The 18,930-nt window shown below is 38.7% G+C and overlaps 1 protein-coding gene across 4 annotated transcripts in view; it reads right to left on the bottom strand.

Annotated features, from left to right (window-relative positions):
• The window catches only part of PLCB1 (phospholipase C beta 1), a 400,784-nt gene that overhangs the window by 44,035 nt on the left and 337,819 nt on the right, over positions 1-18,930 (bottom strand). For all 4 annotated transcript variants that reach the window (XM_005238625.4, XM_027788411.2, XM_027788413.2 and 1 more), the window contains exons 30-31: positions 18,226-18,283; positions 16,996-17,082 (exon numbers count right to left, since the gene is read on the bottom strand). In XM_005238625.4, the coding sequence (XP_005238682.1) occupies positions 16,996-17,082; positions 18,226-18,283 (145 nt within the window). The remainder of the gene's footprint in view (positions 1-16,995; positions 17,083-18,225; positions 18,284-18,930) is intronic.

Raw genomic sequence — 18,930 nt, 5'->3', positions numbered from 1 at the left:
ATATGAAAGTTCAATATATTAAAAAGACAGGATACCAGCTTGAAAGTTATTGCTCTTAATCACTAATTTATAGTAATATATATGAAATATATATAAAAAAACCCTTCCATCTTCAAAGAAATAAAAAAGTAATCCACTATTTATGTAAAAATAGAATAACTAGGAGAAAACGTTGCCAAATTAAGAGCTGTTTATCTAGGTAATCTCATTCTAGCAGCTTTTCATTATTTGCATTACTTGTCCTGTGGGCACCTCACATGTGTCTGAAGCCTCTGTCACCATTATTTGAGAAACAAGTATCGCCTCTACAGATGTCTCCTGGACAGCAAGAAGTACCATCTACAATAGTCAAGAGCAGCCTGAAAACTATTTAAATTGTTGTGCTACTAAATCATGACCAGAGGCGAAAGCAAACCACTTAACAGGGCCTGTCTTTCGCAACAACAGGGAAAGACTATTTAACTGCACATTTTCTTGAGTTGCCAAGAGAATCTGGCAATGAAAAAGTACAAATTGGGGAAGAACAAGCAAGAAGTGGAAACTGGGAAAGCCTGACTTCTGGCAGCGGAGAAGAGAAACTGCTTCATCTGATGGGCTAAGATCCAGGGAAAGCTCAGACTGATTCGAGCCTGAGAACGAGAGGGAGGTATACAACGAGAAATGCTGAGCTTTGCTGCTGCACCACGTCTGTCTGATGCCTCTAACTGATGTCCTGAGAAAATGCAAGCCAGGGACAGAAAATTCATGAAGAAAACGCATTAGAAAAGAAATGTCTACAGAGGAGGTAAAACCACAGCAAAAGGAACCCACCACGTTCTGCTCAGTTTCTTCAGCTGGTAGTCCCCAAAAAGGGTTACCTTCTGTTCGGGCCACAAACTGGCCCCAAATATTAATGTGCGGCACTTCCACAGATTAATACCATAGCTGAACATAGTTCTATAGAAATAACCCCCAAACGTCACTCGCAAGGAACTGAATCCTGTTTTTTTACTGGTGGATAACCATAACAAAAAATAAAAACCAAACCAAAAAACACCAACAAAAAGCAATTTCAGTGGAATTAAGGAGTCATAAGGAGGTCAAGGACAATATTTGGTGTGTCTTCCAATACAGATTTCTGGACCAAACCAAGAGGGAAGTGCCACACATGCAGAGAAAGAAAGCGAAGGGAACACCATTAAATAGTGGGTTAAAAGTTGGTCAAGAGCCAGTTAAAAGATGGGTTAGAAATTCTGTTTCTCTACAAATTACCATGTTCATGAGACAAAGAATGCCTCAAAAGCCTGTATCTAACTGCATATTAAAACCACCCATAAATAAAATGGTAGCTGCTAAGTATTTAGAACATTTTTAAAAGCTATTATGTGAAATGAGTAAGAACTACGTAATGCGTAACTGCTGCCGGATTTTTCTTGCTTTCCTCCAGAGCTGTGTCGGGAAGCCTGACAGGAGCAATACGGTCTGTGCTGTGGGAAGGCTCCCCTGATAGCTGGTGTCTCAAGAGCCACACTTAGAGTAACTAATGATCCAATCCTGCAGCCTGTACACGCACGCTTATGAAAATTATGTTAAGTTTTATGTATGAAGGACTCAAGTGTGAGTGACAGGCTAAAACAGGAAAAGCATTAATAGCTGCAAATAGGATTGAGAGGGCCAGCTGAGGAATATTGAGGACTCCTGTGTCTACTGATAAGAAACTCATAAGGGGGGAAACTGGAGTATTAAATAAGGGTAACTCGTGGTTCATGTGTCACAACAATAGTATACTGCACAGAATATAAGATAGTACAGATGATCCTAACCAAGATACATCCTCAGGGAAACGTAAATCTAGTAAGGCAATAGATGAACTGGAACCGATTAATGCTCTGAAGGCACCTTTCCATAGAAAATGGGAGGCCAAGTTGTTACTATTCACATAACATGAATAATACGCTTATAATTTTACACACTGTATTATTAATATTGCATGTTGTCATTGGCTTATGCATCAGACAATAACTCTGCACAGATATCTGAAGGAGAAACCAAACCCTTGACCTGAAAAGCCATCATAAAACTTACTGGAGAACATTGCTTTTAGTGGAAGCTGTGCAAAGCCATTTACCACCAGGAAAACCATCAGTAAGTCACCACAGAAAGGACATTCCTAAGTGCCCTCTGCATAGTGAGTAACTGCAAGCGAGGCAGACAATAAACTCAACAAACCCACACAAGATGTTGGATAGTTTTTTCACAATATGTTATCAACTCTAAATGCAACAATTTTCTGTATTTTTGTCAGCAAGAAAGTATCATTTTTTCATGATACAACAGTCTGTGAATGAATCTGACTGAAATGGGCTTGGGAAGCAGCTAACTAGATGAGCACTGATGACAGCAGGCAAGGTGATCACTATGAAGCTTTTGTACTTTGCGTGTAAAGATTAAAAATGTTAGGACCCAGCCCTTCAGCAAGAGCTAAAAATCAAAGAAAAATGTCTGAGTTAAAACCACTACAGGATCTTGATTAGCCTGTAAAAGTTCTTGCACAACTCCATGATCAAGAAAAGTTATGGTGGATATACAGTAATTACATAATTGGGGCAGTAAAAAGTCTAGTATGTCTTGTCTGCAGAAGCAAAAATTGATTATCAGACTATAGCAGAAAAACCCCTTAATGTAGAAACAGAAAATGTGTTTCATTAATGTAAGTATCAACATAATAAAGAATGTCAAACTATGAAACTATCTCTATTAAGCTGAACTTTGTTACAATAAGTTCTCCGAGAAAGAGCTCTCCCCATCTCCCACACCAGATGTGGCAGGTAAGGTGGTCAAGGCATCTAGCTAATACCAGGCAGCAGGAATGCCAGATTAATGAACATAAAAGCAAATGAAAAATACAATTTCCAATTAGAAAAATGAGAAAGGAAATATCTGGAAGAAAGAGAACATTTGTTTTCCAGCTATCAAACGAGGTACTCACAATAAAAAGAAGTGGAAAAATAAACACATGAGAAGCTAGTGTTAGGCAGTATGGTTTATGTAGCTCTAGAGGTACAGATTTATTCCATTAAGAGGAGAGAGTCTACGCATTAATTGGGAAGTCATGCACATAACGGATGCATGATGACATTTTGATGCTTCGCTTGTCTTCTCCCCTGCCAATCCATCTCTCTGGTTTGCAATCTGCCATTATTCACAACGTGTTAATCTTTGGGGTGAGGATATAAATATGTTTCAGCTCTTTCTGTATGAGAGCATTCAGAAATAGGTACTTGCTGCAAAGACTCTCTCCCTGGAGTGAACAGTCACTGCAGTTTACACAGAGATTGCTGAAAAGAGAATTTATCTAGCAGCTAATTCTCAATGAAACCCTCTTTTCATTACTTTCTCCTATATTTACTATCTAATTTGCATTTATATACCCCTTATTATCTAAACACCTCATAATCTCAAATGTGTTTAACCTAACAAATCCCTAATATAATTCAGGAGCATTAGGGAAGTTTTATATAGATAAGCAGGGATGGTACTTTATGTTGTCTAACATAGGCACTGGGGCTAGAAGGTTAGTATTCTGTCTTCTACTGAGTAAAAAGAAGGAGATGGGTCCTCTGAATTGCCAATCAGCTGCTACCCTGGCCATGTTCAAGCACAGGCTCCTTCCTAAACTGTGAAAAGCGTCCACTGATAATCAGTGCTGTGTTGCCTTTTCTTGGGTTGATCAAACCAGATCAATGTGGCATTACACCTTTAACTCCCACCCACTCATTGCCTGAGGTCCCTTCCCTCATGCCATTTTGCTGCCAAGGAAGGCTCCCACCGGATTGAAAAATTCTTTGCCCATTTACTGTTTTTCATAAGGGATCCAGGATATTAAGAAGCAGGCAATTTTACAGAAGAGAGAAAAAAACCCAGAGGTTAAATCAGACTGTAATTAACAGAAAAGTGATCATACCAGCTTTAAAATCACCAATATCATTTTATAATACTGAATTTTACATCCTGCAAGGCTGTGGATAACTGGAATTTGACAGATGCATCCAAAATGCATGTATCAAACTAATCTCTACAAACATAGCATATGCAAGTTCTTAATATATCTAGTGAGCATGCATGCATATGTGTATAAAACCAAATCTTTTACTATTAGTTATACACACCAATATGTATATTCATAAATATAAACAAATGGACTATATCTACTGCATGGAAAATTTCCTTATAATTTCCCTTTGACTAAAATTCATACTGGCCAGGAAGGGACTAGTGAGGTTACAGGTAACAGCTCGACTCATAAGCAATGCTTCATTTATTAGTCTTCAGAAGATACAGGGTGCAACCAATCTGATCTTCCCTATAGCAGAGCAGGAATTGCAGCCTCAGATCACAAACCCATGGGCCCATCCAGTACTTCAGAACACCGGGGCTGAGACACAGCCTGCTGCAACCAAAGCATCGCTTGGAAGAGTTTACATAGATTTAAATTATATGTAGGCTACCTACAGTTACAGTAATGCCTGCTTGTTCCCAGGGCTCTGAAGATGTGAACCTCAGTGCAACTGCCTATCAGATGCATTGTAAAATATTGTATTCTGCTATAGGGTATGTGTACATTATTCTATGCATTTTGTTTGGTCTATGATATGTATTTAGAGAGAATATTTGGGGGAAAAAAAAAGAACAAAGAAAGAAAGCGGTAATATTACTGTATCACAGAAATTAGCTTTCCTGTTTTTCTCTCATCTTAATTGAGGTCTGTTTCTGTTGCCAAGCAAGGTCTAGTAGTCTTCCTTGACTTATAAATCAAGGGTGTTTGTTTCACTAAAACTGGTATATAATTGCTTATCAATTATATACCAAAAAGCAATTATCCTTCTTTGCTTGAAGAAAGGAGTGAAAGAGATCAAAGGAAATGTAGAATATTACTGGAAACTCTCTTTGAACAGTGAACAGGACTGGTGAATAGCTGACCAGGTCCCAAAGGGGGAAAAAAACCCCAAACATATAGGGAAGGGTTTTGATAATAAAAAGTTCAGATTTATTCATGCTGAGAATGTAAGCTAAAAAGTTTTAATTTTGTATTCAATGAAATGCCATCTTTAACCCACAAAAGTGTGTCTTTGTCCCTTTCAGACAGGTCAGTATGTGGGCTATTCACAAGGAAAGGAGGGAAATCCATGCTATGAGCCTTTTACCAACAGTTCTCTGTTCAGGATATCCAGCCTGTGCTCTGCCTGACAAGATTCAACCCCCTTCTGTGCAAGAGAAAATGGCCCAGTCACTCTGACAAGGGGTGATTTGGATTAGGTAGCTCAGCGTCTCTGGAGCTAGTACTGTGCCTCTGCAACTGGAATATTTAAAAGGCCAAAGAAGGAGAGAGAGGGAAATGATACAGGCATGGATGTAAGCGGATCACTTCCCTCTGTGCCATATGGCACTATTTTGTAAATTCAACTTCTGGATGATTGGACCCACATTCTGGAGGGGGGAATACATTTTTTACCAAAAAAATCTATTTCCACACTGCTGGGGTGCACAGCCGAACACAATGTACCTGTCCTTTAGACTGCAGTTAACTGGTAGTATCCACTGCATTTGCTCCAGCATTGGAAACGTCAAACACCACATGCAAAACTTGACAAGCTGGGCTGAACACAACAGAGAATCCAAAACAACTGACAAATTCTAGGTAATTTCTCTGATCAGTTTGACATGCACAGTGCACTGATTGCAGTGCTGCCCAGCTCCCTGCTGTCATCTGTCCTGGGTGGCTCATGCCCACCTACATGCTGCAGGTTCCAGCAGCCCCTCTCTTTATACAAAACCTGCCACTAATACCCGCATCAGGGACAGCAATTATCACAATTGCTAAGCAATCCACATCTAATCCTCCATCAGTCCTTGGCCGTGATCTCCAAAGCAAGACTATAATTGCCCGTTACCTCATCATACCACTGTAACTATAACCGCACAACATTACCAGTCAGAACTCGAGCAGCAGACATAAGGTGCAGCAGTGTATGGGTTGCAGCAACATACTGGTTGCAAACTGTTGCATAAACTTGGAATCATTAAATTGCCTGTCAGAATAAAGCCCACTGGGTTTATGGCTCACAGACTTCTGAGCAGAGAAGTCAAGATCGCCACTTGGAGAGATGCAGTTCCATTGCAGTTTTTACTGTGTTGGACTGGCCAGAAAATGAAAATTGTAATAATTGAGAATGAGCCAAGAATCTATACTTCACTCTGCAGTAAAGATCCTTTCACCTATATTTCTAATTTTTCCCCTGAAATCTTCACTAGTTCTCAATCTTAAATTGAAATTCTATCACTTTTTTCCCTTCTTCTGCTAGTTTCGGTTGAGGTGGGTTTTTTTATTGCTGTCACTCTAGATATTATTTATCCTATTACACCGGTTTGGGGGTGCTTATAAATGATGATTTTTTCATACATCTTTGGAATTTGTGTATCATATCTTTCATCTGATGGAAGACTTTGGAACATGTTCCACAGACACAGTCAAGCTCACAGACATGCAGACCACATCACATCAGCTCTTTAACATCTCTTCCCTTCAGGGTTCTTCCTCAAATGTGTCTTTTAATCTGAAAGAAACACTATTCCTATAAGCACTTGTAGATACTCCTTGCAATTTAATAGCAGCAAGTGATGGCAAAGAGAAAAAGGGAGGAAAGAGTATAAGAAGTGTAAGTAAAGTAAGAATAAGGAAAGAGTATTGGAAAGAAACAACATAATGTGAAAAGAATTTCAATGCAAGACAGAGAAGGACAAGTAGGAGAGAGGGTAAAACTTAGGAAGTGGGAAAGGAGAAACAGAAGAAAGGGAAGAAAAAAAAAAAAGACTGAGAAAATACCTCCTACCATTATCAGTAGTATGGTATGCCTGATAGCCCTTTCCTCTTTACTGAATGTCTTAACCCATTATTTCTATAAACCAGAGGCCAACCTGGAGAGCTGCAAAGTGGATAGAAAGAACCAAGACTGAGATTTCCTGGCCTATATTCAATAGGTCTGAAAAGAAAAAAATTCTATCAGATGAACAACAGAACTGACTTCATGCATTTTTCTAAGTGGGAGATAAAGAACTAAAACCTGTGATTTTTCACCAACCTCATGTTATTTTCCTACAAAAAATCTCCGGACCCGCCACTCACTCAAAGAAGTCAATGTTACAAGTGTTTAAAACTTTGCCTTGGCCACCCTTGAGCCAGGCTCTGTATCTAACCATGACTAGATTCGGCTTCCCCTTGCTGGACACATTCATTTACTCCACACAAAGCTTACAAATCCCCAGCATGCTGCAAAAGACAATTACAGGCACATAGCTGTAGTTTACGTGCTTAGTCACACTTCACAATCTCTTGGTGAGAACCTCCTTCCAAACCACGGCTGGATAACAGGAAACTTACTGAGTCACTATAGTCAAACCTATATACTATTACCATCCACGACTACTGCATTACATGACTATTGCCAGAAATTATATGCAACTACTGTCAGTAAATGTTGATTTGTTGGAGATGAGTCACAGGAGAAATTTAATTAAAAATAATCTTTTCAGGTAAAATCTTTCCCAGCTATTCTGCTACTGCCTAAGGAGGGGTGCCAGACCCTTGGAAGCTGCACCCACGCAGCACAGGAAGCACACACTGAAACGTGGTGGAGATGCTGGTTTCCCTGTCACTGTGGATGGGAGTGCACTTTCTCTCCTTTCTGGATGTACAGGGCTTTCTTCCCCTACCAAGCTTAGTACTCTTAAACTGCTGGGAAAGATACTGCATCTCAAAACAACATCATTTTCTTGTAGAAGAGGTTGTTGCTTCTAAAAACATCCCCACCCTACCCCATGCCCCCCAAATCAGGATTTTCTTCATGATTCTAAATATACTTTTTAATACAGGTAGAATTTTGAAACCCTCACACTACTTTTCTTATTTCTGTTACCCTTTATACTAGTGTATTTATCACCCTGGAGTGTCTCGCTGTAAACAAGAAAAACTCATCACCCATCCTGTCATGAGCGTACTAATAAAAGCATCCTGCATCTTTAACATGTGCTGCAATGTGCACTGCTACCTCATTTCCAGAAATGCAGTGTTATTTTCATTAGCGGCTCTGCTTTGCAGACTGATTTTGCACAAAGACATAAGCACCATCTTAACAAATGACTTGCACATACAAAGCTGTTCATATACTACAATTCTTTGCAGGACCAGTGACTTTATTCCTCTGTTCATTAAGGAACACATTTTTCCCCTATTTCATGCATTTTAAAACATCTCTCTAATAAGTTCACATACTAAGCATTAATATTTCTTTTAACATTTTTCCATTAGCTGTCTCAAACTGAATCTTTTGTCATTTGTCATGTTGCACTGAAGATCTGATAATTAAGAAATACGTTGCTGCTGTTGCTCAGTGATGAATGTAGTTCTATAAGAGCACATGGGCCTGTGTGGCATTTCTCATTCAATCTGACTCTGACTTAAGAGTGATGAACATGCATATAAGATGCTATATATGCATTATATTTGAAGTGCCTGTGTGCTCGCTGCGCTACCATGCATTTCATATATACTATGTACACACCATGCATAATTTAGCTTATGTTTTATAATGTATTGTCACGGAGTGCTACACTACTCATGAAAAGGTGAAGAGGAGGCAACAGATTGTTGATGTCCTGTTGTTCACTTCGATTTAGCATGCAAGGCACTTGTCTTTGCAGAATCACAATTATTTTCCTAGCAGGGACTTATCTCGTCAGCCTTAAACATTGCACAATCTAAGCGAAACATCTTGATGCAAAGCGTTTGCAGTCCCTAGCAACTTAAAACTTTTTCATATCACTTTCAGTTGTTTTTTTCTTTAAAGATAATAACGTTACCACACCAGTTAGTTTCATGCTCTTTTTTCTCATGGGCAGTTGCTACCTTGCAGCTTGCTGGCCACCTGGCACACATTTCGGGAAATTTTTGCTGTGGAAAGCAATAAATGCTGAACCACAGTGAGCGCATGAGTGGGTCACAGGGGTGAGGGTTACTGAGGGACAGCTGGCACTTCACTTTAACCCAACAGACACGCTCTACAGTTGAACAGAGAATGGGACAGTGCAGATGGAAGTGCTTTGAGAGGCTACAGAGAGCAGATAAGGGGTCTTTTAATGTTATATGATTCACTCCAGGTTGGTATTTTCTTGTCATCCTTGGCCACCTACAGTACAGAGATGCATCTTCTGCAAATACAACATGCTGTCTCTAGGACATTATCATCCTGAACCTGACTTTGCAAAAAGAAGCTATACATTCACTTTTCACATCCTTTTCCCAGTTTTCCACCTATGGCATAAAACATCGCACCCTTCTCTGCATAGGAAGTCCACTTGTTTTGAAAAGGATTAACTATTCACAAATGTTAAAATTAGAAGTTAGGTGTACCTTAGTAATTTATGTTACAAAAGGAGAAAAGAAAGTTTTTACTTTTCAATGTGTATTACACAACTGATAATCTTAATGGTGATTTATTACTTCCTTTTTCTCTCTTTAATTGAACTGCTTCCTAACTCAAATTAGGCATGTAAGAGAATTAAGAGTAACAGTGCAGTACTGTAAACTCAGTTACTGTACAAATGCAATTAATTTTCTTGCTTTTAACAGGTGGGTTTGTTATGGTATACTCCAACATATGGGTTGTGCACATGGTGATCGTGTTCTGAAAGAACGGCCTGAACTGCAAGGAAACATGGTCTGTTCTGTCATTTTTGAGCGATCATCACTGTACCAGTCCATTATGAATCAGACACATGCATACTTTTATCTGCATAATGGTAAATAATGACACGTTTATTGCTTATCATTCACACCCAGCTGGGCTAATCTGTCCTCCCTTCCAACATCTCCATGATATTGCAGAAGCTAACATGGGTGGTAAAAGCATGCAGCTTGACCTGGAGGAGCAGTATGGATGCTGTATGCTGCCCTGTGTTGCCGTGGCCATTGGTAGATGCCAAGCTGGATGCCTCTCTGAAAGCCAAAGAGATCTTTCAAACAGGTACCTCTGCACTGTCCCAAGACTGGAGTGTTCTGGGATGTCAGGCTGTATCACGCCAAGCTGGGCACCCGTGGGGAACAGCTGAGAACAGAGTATGGTCTGAGCTTTGCTTTGGATTTTGTATCAGGAAGCCTAATTAATAATTAACCGCAGCGGGCTAAGACATGAGCCATGGGCTTATCTGAGATGAGTAAAATAATGGAACAGCTTCACTTGTGCAAAATAGCAAAAAACAGTGAGGTTTCCTTCTTTCAGGAAGAATTGTCAAATTTCTGTGAATAAGTTATTTGCTCATAGATGGTAGCTGCATACTGAAATAATTTTTCTTAAACAAACCACTCCAACCTCCCACTCCCCCAGTTCTTATTTATTAGCAAGTTATTCAGGAAAATCTCACTAACCTTCACAAATCCAATCTGTCTGCCACATGACCTCCATTACGGACCATACTTTTGCCTTCACTACTATCAGTTTAAATCACCAGCAACTCTACTAACTTCATAATGTTTCTTTTGATATACACTACCGCAAAACTGAAACAAGTTTGCCCTTTCAAATAATTTATTTTCCATTTGTTTTGCAGGTCCAGATCAAACCCAAGATTTTCTCTGACTTTCAGTAGAATGAGCCATATTAGAAAAATATCACCCTCTATCAATAAACTCGAATCTAAAAGTCTCATACTTTCCCTCATGTCCCTTTCATTAAAATATTTCTTTATGTTTACATTCTTCCTACAAAGGGTTTGTGACATTTTTATTTAAAGGAAGTGATACCAGAATTCATTAAAATAAATTTTAAAAGCATTTTGCACATTCACACCAGAAATGTGATGCTGTTGATTTGAAAGTTAGCGTTCCCAAGACATATGGATATGTGCAAGTTCAACACAGGAAGACACTTAATTAACACAATAAATATCACCTCAAATTGTTAGATGTATCTTTTTTGACCTGATAACCGTTTCTCACACTGTCATATTATTCTGCTGGAAAAATAAATAATCCTTAAAAATGTGGAATTGTGAAGAAAAGATGTAAACAAGCAAGTAATGTCTTAATCCAAAATAATTCTTCGCGCATCCTGTTATTTGGATTGAAGTCTTAATTTCAGGCCTAGTGATGAGCTCATCACATCACAGAACTTACTGGTATACAACTGGCATAGGATAAAGGTCAGCCTATTTCCTTTTAATGAGTGAAGTGAGATTATTTACTGCTCAATTTACAGGCTGAAAGTGCATTCTGCAGTGTTTATCCATTGGGAGAAACAGAAAAAAATAAGACAACCCTAGTTTCTCCCAAAAATACTCTGTAACTGGGGACTGCTTAGCAATTGCACTAATAAAACATTTAAAGAAACATCAGGGCTTAAGCTACTCAAAGCTTATTGGATAATTAAGCTGATTGTCACTTAGGACTTGATGCTGAGAGGTGCTGAGCAAAGTGCCAAGATCCTCAAGTGAATAGTCCATGAAAACTGCATCATTTGATTTAAATGTACACTCCAGTTCAGAAATAGGAAGATGCCTGAGATCAAGTCACAGGGAGATTTGGAAATATCAGTCTAGAACTCTTTTTTTTTTTTAATATTCCTTTTAAATATTTGTGGTTCACTGAGGCTAAGAAAATTCCATTCATTTCTCCATGCTGTTGCCCATTTAATGAGGCAGAGAAACATTTTATTATTCCTCTCTGATGAATACACAAGCACCAAAACCCAAAGCTGAACAGTGAAACAGTAAATTATTTCAATCCTCTTAATTCTATGCTTTTTTGGCAGACAATGCCATAAGTAATTTTACGTGTGCAGCTGCAGACCCAGATGAGATTTCTTTTTAAACTTTGGAAATCTTTAAATTGAGTGACCTAACGAAAGAAATAATTGTTACCTGAACAGGGAGAAAATAAAAGGATAGCTTTCCAAATACTACACTGTTGATCAACTCTTCCCCTTCCCCTTTTTTTTTTGGAAATGAGTCCGAATACTACTTTACCAGGGCAACTCTCCCCCATTCAATCCAAATCCATGCAATTCAAAGTCCCATGAAACTCAGTAAACTGAAATAACCTTTTCCTCCAAAATCCTTCCCCAAAATTCTTGAAGAGTTGCCTGTGGTTGAACTGGAATGCATTTGGAAGTGTTTGAATTAAGTGCAGCTAGCCTAAAGGACAGTTTGGCTTCCTGCAGAGGTGTAAAGGATCAAAAAGGGATTGTGGTGGACAGTGCATTGTTATCGTGAATTATGCAGTGAGCTGAAATGACACTGGAATAGTCATCAAAGTTCCTAAGAGCTGCTCTCTTCCAGTTGAGCTGACAGAGTGACTCTGAGCTTTGAGGTTAACTGAAATAAAACCTAAAAGTGCTGTAAAATACATTTGCTCTATTTGGCTTCTTTCTAAAGTTAGAGCGGTAATACTGCTGACCCTATTTAACTCAACGACATCATCTGCATGAAGATGACCACGAAGTTTAACTAAACACATATGACAAGCTGTAGCCTTCATAAAGATAAATGGGTTTTTTTGATATTCTAAGAAACCAGAAATCATCAGTCTGAAATCTATGAAATCATTCATTGGCTTTTCAAATATCTTCATTTAAATAACACTCAGAAGGAAGGAGTCATTATCCAGCACTGTTTCATTAACAGGCTTACATGATACGTGACTGTTTGTAAAAGCAGCTAGTCCGAAGAAGAAAGAGCTTGGAGGTCCTTTCCAGTCCTGTGTAACAGAAAGGCTGCACTGGAGTTATGAGAGGCTTACTGCTGTAAAGGATCAGCACCTTGTTAATTTTTTCTATAACTTGAATATGTATCATTTTATGCTGCCATAAATTTTTCAGGTACAGTGCTAATATTAATTATTGATTGGATGTAGAAGTGCCAACTCCCATCAGGTGCAATTAATAATGCATGTCGAATTGGCAGATAATTAATGTATGTTCTTTGAAAGTGAGTTAGCATGCATTAGATGCTTATATTTTCCATTATCGAGGACTGATTTATATTTTTTTTAAATGGTATCCGTTATACTTTTTGAGGAGAAAAAGGAATTTTATACCTTAACACTGTATTCTCACTCATGTGAAAAACCAGAGAGATGCAACATTTCTAAGAAAGTTTGCACAGCTTATGGTGCCTCTGTAGATCTGTTGGACCTTTTCCCCCAGGTAAAGCCTCACTGAACAGCACCATTTCCCACAGACCTCCAGGAGCCCACACCACTCGTCCAGCCCTGGCAAAGCTGGGGCTCTGAACAGCAGAGCAGCTGTGAGCAGAAACATGAACGCAGGCTACAAAATGTTACACCTTCCTTGACAGCTGGGACTGTAAGAATATGGTCCACTGAAGCCAACAGAAGCCAGCTAACTCCGCTGGGAGCAGGCGCTGACTGCAAGGGCACAGGAGTCTCAGCTATTACACTGAGATTTAAGTGTAACTCTGACCCATGAGCATAAATAACAAAAGTCTCATTGATTTCAATTAGAGGAGGCTTGGGTCTATTTACTGTAACTGAGTCGGTTCTTAGAAAAATAATTAATCCCTTGTCATGTCTCATGTGTATTGATTTTTGTAATTACAATGAAATTGGAGGCAAGAGGGGTGGGTGGGGAAGGAAATGTGTTTATTTATGTTTAATTTGATGCACAAGCTGTAAAGGACAAAGAAATTGAGATGTAATGACCATGCCCATCCTCGATGCACTCCTGTGCCTAGATAAGGACTGCCAGACACACACTATAGTGGACAATCTAAAATCACACACTGCTCTAATGTACAGAATCCAGTACTGCAGTGTAAAGAGCTGTCTTTCTATAGCAGCCTCCACAGCATGCAGAGGAGATGCCCAAGGGGAAGAAGATAAGGACAGGACAAGCTTAATGTGTATCAGTGCTAAGAGGAGGAGACAAAGAATTAGAATGGGTGAGAAGAAAAATACAAGCTGTTGCTGATAATAAAGCTGCCAGTAGATAATGTAAGAGAAAAAAAAAAAAAAAAAAAAAAGGAGTAAGAGAAAAGAAAATACACTTGGACTTGTTTGCTAATGATGCTGTTAGGAAAAAGACAGTGGCAGGAGAGCATTTGAACTTTGCTTCCACTGTACTTGCACTAAAATGGCAAGTTAGAAATTTCTTGACCTAGAGTCCGTGAGTATTTGACTTCTTAATGAAGTGATAGTCCCCTTTTCCAAACATGTTTGTGGGAGTGGCTGGCCTGTTTCCATACACACACACACACATGGATTTGATGACAATACTCGATTTCTAGTTTCTACATAACCAGAGATTAGTGTGTCATTAAGGTATCCTCATTACTTACACAGATACAGCTTGACATCCTGGTCTCATTAAAGCCAATACCTACACTGACTTCAGCAGGACCACAATAAGCTGAGGAACTATTTCCAACCTCTTGCCTAAAAGTATCAGTTCAGGAAGTAAAGTCTCCAACTCTTCTATGAGGAAAAAAAATTGGTTTTGGTTATCAATAGCCCCACAAATGAAAGCTGCAAAACAGTCCTGCATTCAAACATTAAAAATAAATTATATATATGACAGGCAGAGTTTACAGGTGTAAATCAGTCCTGAGTTAAGTACTTCCATCTAAACACATGGCATTTTAAACAAAAAGCAAGCCCTCTGCCTCCGTACAGGGAACCAATTTGAATCCAGTTTGCGTTGTTTCTAAAAGCTGTTGTCTAAAATGTCAGAGCTCTAAGGCAAATTTTCTTTTGGTGACCTACACACACCACAACATGGGAAGCTGCAAACTCATAATTTAAAAAAGAGAAAAAAGAAAAATCTCACTGGAGTGGCAGTCTGTTGGCAACACTTTACGAAATTATATTCTTCCTGGCTATGACAGAGCTCTGTGCATACAATCATAACACAACAAACTGTGAGTCAGTAATAAATAATCAAATGACAGTGATTGATGATGGTAAATGTCTCCAGTGGAATTATTAGTAAAAATACTAAAAATTCTTTCCCTCTTAATGTATTAAACTCTTTGTTTAGGGGTTGAGGTGCTACTGCCAGAAAAACCGTTTAACACAGCTAGCATAAATTTTAGTGGGTGTCAGCATGCTGAAGCACGAGAGACTAACCTGTTAAATAAGTTGCCCCAAAAAAGGCTGCTGTTTGCATAAAATACATTCGTTCTTCTCAGCTGGGAAATCATTTGATCTATTTTATATCATACGTCCTGTCACTTAGGAAGCAAATATGGATATGAAATATGAACATGAAGCAAAACATAAAAAGAGACTTAATAAAATGAGTAATTATGTTTTCTCTAAATCCCCTCATGCCAGCAAGAGGCACATACCATCATGAGCTCAGCAAAGTCTGCCCGTTTCAGTATGTGGGAAAGGAAAAAAAAAACCACATCCTGCAGCCAGGCCCTGTGAGGCACATTACTGCAGAGGGTTTTCTCAGGAGAAACGGAGAGCACTGACTGAGCAGTGCTGATTACCCCAGCGCTTGAACTGATGGCCAGATGCAGGGGAAGACAAGGGATCTGGAGCTGCTCTGTGCCATGACCTAACACTTGGCACAGGGACAGCTGATGGAAGAGTCTAACACTACTGGCCCAGCACAATCTTTCAAAATGCAATCCAAGTCTTCAGTGACAAATTTTCAGTGCTTTATGCTACTTCTGAATTAAAGTGATAAATTAGGGGGGAAAAAATCCAGAAAAAAAAGAAGAAAGGACACAGACACAGTGTCCAAGTATTTGTGAAAAGCTAGTGTTAGAAATACTGGCAAATTATTCTTTGAAATTTAAAATTCCAACATTTAAACCGCAGCCTTTTTAGTTCACATACCTGAGAAGCTCATGACCCTACAGCACCAAATATAAAGCATAATATTATTGTATAGCCTTTACACCCAGACACCCACAACACTGAAAAGTTCCAGCTTATTTATAAATGTTATTTCAAAAAAGATGAGCAGAAAACCAGAATTGCAAACATTTTTATTTTTCCAGACTGTTGTAAACTTCTAGCTATTCAGACCTTAGCCTAATTTATTCTCTGGATATTTCACAGAAATGACATGACAACACTGATTAGCTCACACCCAGTGCTAGACTTTAAGCTGTAATACAAGCACAGAAACGGGACTGTGGACATGGACAAGGAATTAAAAGTGAAGCCTAGAACACACATGTGAACAAGTGAAGTAAAAATGAAAGCAGACATGACACAGCGGGCTGTGAAGCGTCATACTTGGGTATGAACTCTGCTGAAAACAAGTCTCCCTCTGTACAAAAGTCTGGTTATATATAGTTACCTAGGTTTTCCTACAGGAAAATCATGTACGAGTGAAGGACTCTGAACCTTCTCCATTGAAGTCAATGGCAAAAATACCACCAGCTTCACTAGAAGCAAGAGTCAGCCTGCAGCCTTTAGGATTAAAAATTGTATTTCAGAGGATTACAAGTCGATGCAGTGCAGAAAAACAAATAGAGGAAATCCAGCAATCAATGTAGAATATTAAGCACTATTATTATGAAAATTTCATTGTTTTCCACAGAAATATATACTCATAATTTATCACAAATATCTGCGGCAAGCATGCTAAAAAGATATCTCTTTTTCTTTTCAATGTAAACTGTGTTTTGGTTTTGTACTGCTAAAGCGCAACGCAGTGATGGGCACACTCTGCTGGTCAGAAGCACCGTTTACACTGGAAGCTTTTTAACAACACAAGTACTAAAAACCAAACCCCATCTATGACATCTGCACTTGAAGTGGTGCTCCATACTAAACTGCTACTCGACATCTTTTTTCATCCTGAATATTAAAGACAATGGCTATGATGCTATGAATGGACTTTTTCATGTTTAAACATCAGCCTACCTGCTGGAGGAACACTTTTCCTGAACGACAGTTTTTAGCAGTATAACACATGTTCAAAAACTCTTTACCTTAGGCTTTTCATCCAGTATTTGCTGACGAATCTCCTTGTGTTTCTCTACAAGTTTCTCCTGTCTTTTACTCTGAGCATCTTCTAGCTATAAGAAAATAGCAGAGGATCTTCAGAGATTGCAAATCCTCACTTTCCCACCCTTTCCCCAACAAATATTCCATCCATCAAAATTAAAACGTTATAATCAAAACTACGAATAATTCTAATATGAGTTACCACCATTGTCACAACCACCCCTGAGGACAACTGCTGTAACAGTTGTGTGTGGACAATATCTCAGATTTTACACATGAGACTTAGTATCAGAAATGTCTAAAAGACTTATTGTAGACTTATAATGCTATTAAAAGCATAATGCATTTTAAAAAGTCATATTATTTTGCTTTATATTTTCGTGTACAAGCTGTGTTAGATGGACTCTGTTCCCAGAAGAGGAGGATTTGCATCCTAGAGTCCTACATGCACATGCTGATAAATTTTGGGCCTTATTTAATAAAGCACTCAGACATGTGTCTGACTCCAACAGGAACTACACACAGTTAATTTGCTAATTCTTCAGGTTGCTTCCTGAATCAATGCCTCTGTGAGCAAAAATGGGCCAACTTTTGAACAGAACTCTCTCGGCAGTGAAATTAGGAGAAAATTCAATAGTAGTATATGTTTCACAGTGATTTCACATACCAAAACACTGCGGTGCATACTTTCAGCCCAGTGTAAACCACCTACAGCTTCAGAAAAAACACCTACTAGCATCAGTAATGAAATTCTTTGATTAGTGTTTACAGAGCTCATAGAATTTTTTTTCATTTGAGTAACTGTATTAATGTAATTAGGGTTAAAATTGTTAAAATATACTCTGCAATTAAATGTTTATTGACTTTCAGAGTTCCTTATGCAATCTTTGCGTTTGTGAAACAGCAAGTCAATTAAAAAAAATGGTACATTTTCCATGAATAAACACAGGATATTCAAAGATGTAATCCTAAGCATATTAAAATCTGCCACTATTAGCACCAAGCCCCAAACACTGACTAACAATTAATGAAGATCTGTCTGAAATTCCAGTTTTCCTTTAACTGGAATTTGGAGAGAAGTCTACACTGCATGTGTTAAAAATCAGCATTTGCAGAACCTTTACAGAAACGTAGAACGTGCAGTTTAATATGACCTAAAATATGAAAGTATTTTACACCAAAACTGGGAAAATAAAACATATGGCCTGACATACCCGTTTTATGTACTGCACCACCTCCTGGATATACGATCGAATCATTTCAGTCTTCTCTCTGGGGTGAAACAGTCAACAACTTATTGTAGTCAGTAAGATAACACCAACATATTTTAATCACCGACAACTCCTTACAAAATAAGTAAGGTTCTGTTTCGAATGTAAGGATCTGCCTACTTAAATTTTTATCTGCTTCCTAAATGTGCCCTTTGTAACAGGCTGCATCTTTATTGTATGAAGGACTCTGACTTCCCCATGACCTACCACAACAAACTCCCTGCTCTGTCACAACAGGCTTTTACTATAGGGTACTGCCACATCTTGAAAGTGATGGTAGCGTTCCTTAAAGCCCAAACGTTAGTCTGGGAGAGTGTGCTATCATCAGTAGATGCACACTGCCACATTGTGGCACGTTATGTAGTAAAGAACTGTCGCTGTCAGTGAGCGGATACTGCTGGTGACATCTCTGAGACAATGGCAAAGTTCCCACAAAAAGCAGGGCTTGACTTCGGTGCCCAGCTTTGCTCTGTAAACCTCTTAAAGCTGAACTTGGAGGAAACACTTGAACTTTAAGTGACTTTGCGAGGTAGTTATTAAAGTGATCATCAGTCAAAGACTGAAGACAAGATCCCCCAAAGTGATAAATGCACAAAAAATAACGACTTGTAGATACTCAAGTTGACCAGATTCAGGACAGGACTCTAA

This window comes from Falco peregrinus, chromosome 11, assembly GCF_023634155.1.
Source record: "Falco peregrinus isolate bFalPer1 chromosome 11, bFalPer1.pri, whole genome shotgun sequence".
NCBI lineage: Eukaryota > Metazoa > Chordata > Aves > Falconiformes > Falconidae > Falco > Falco peregrinus.
The sequence above is the reverse complement of the archived record's forward strand: the minus strand, read 5'-3'. Positions and strand labels throughout refer to the sequence as shown.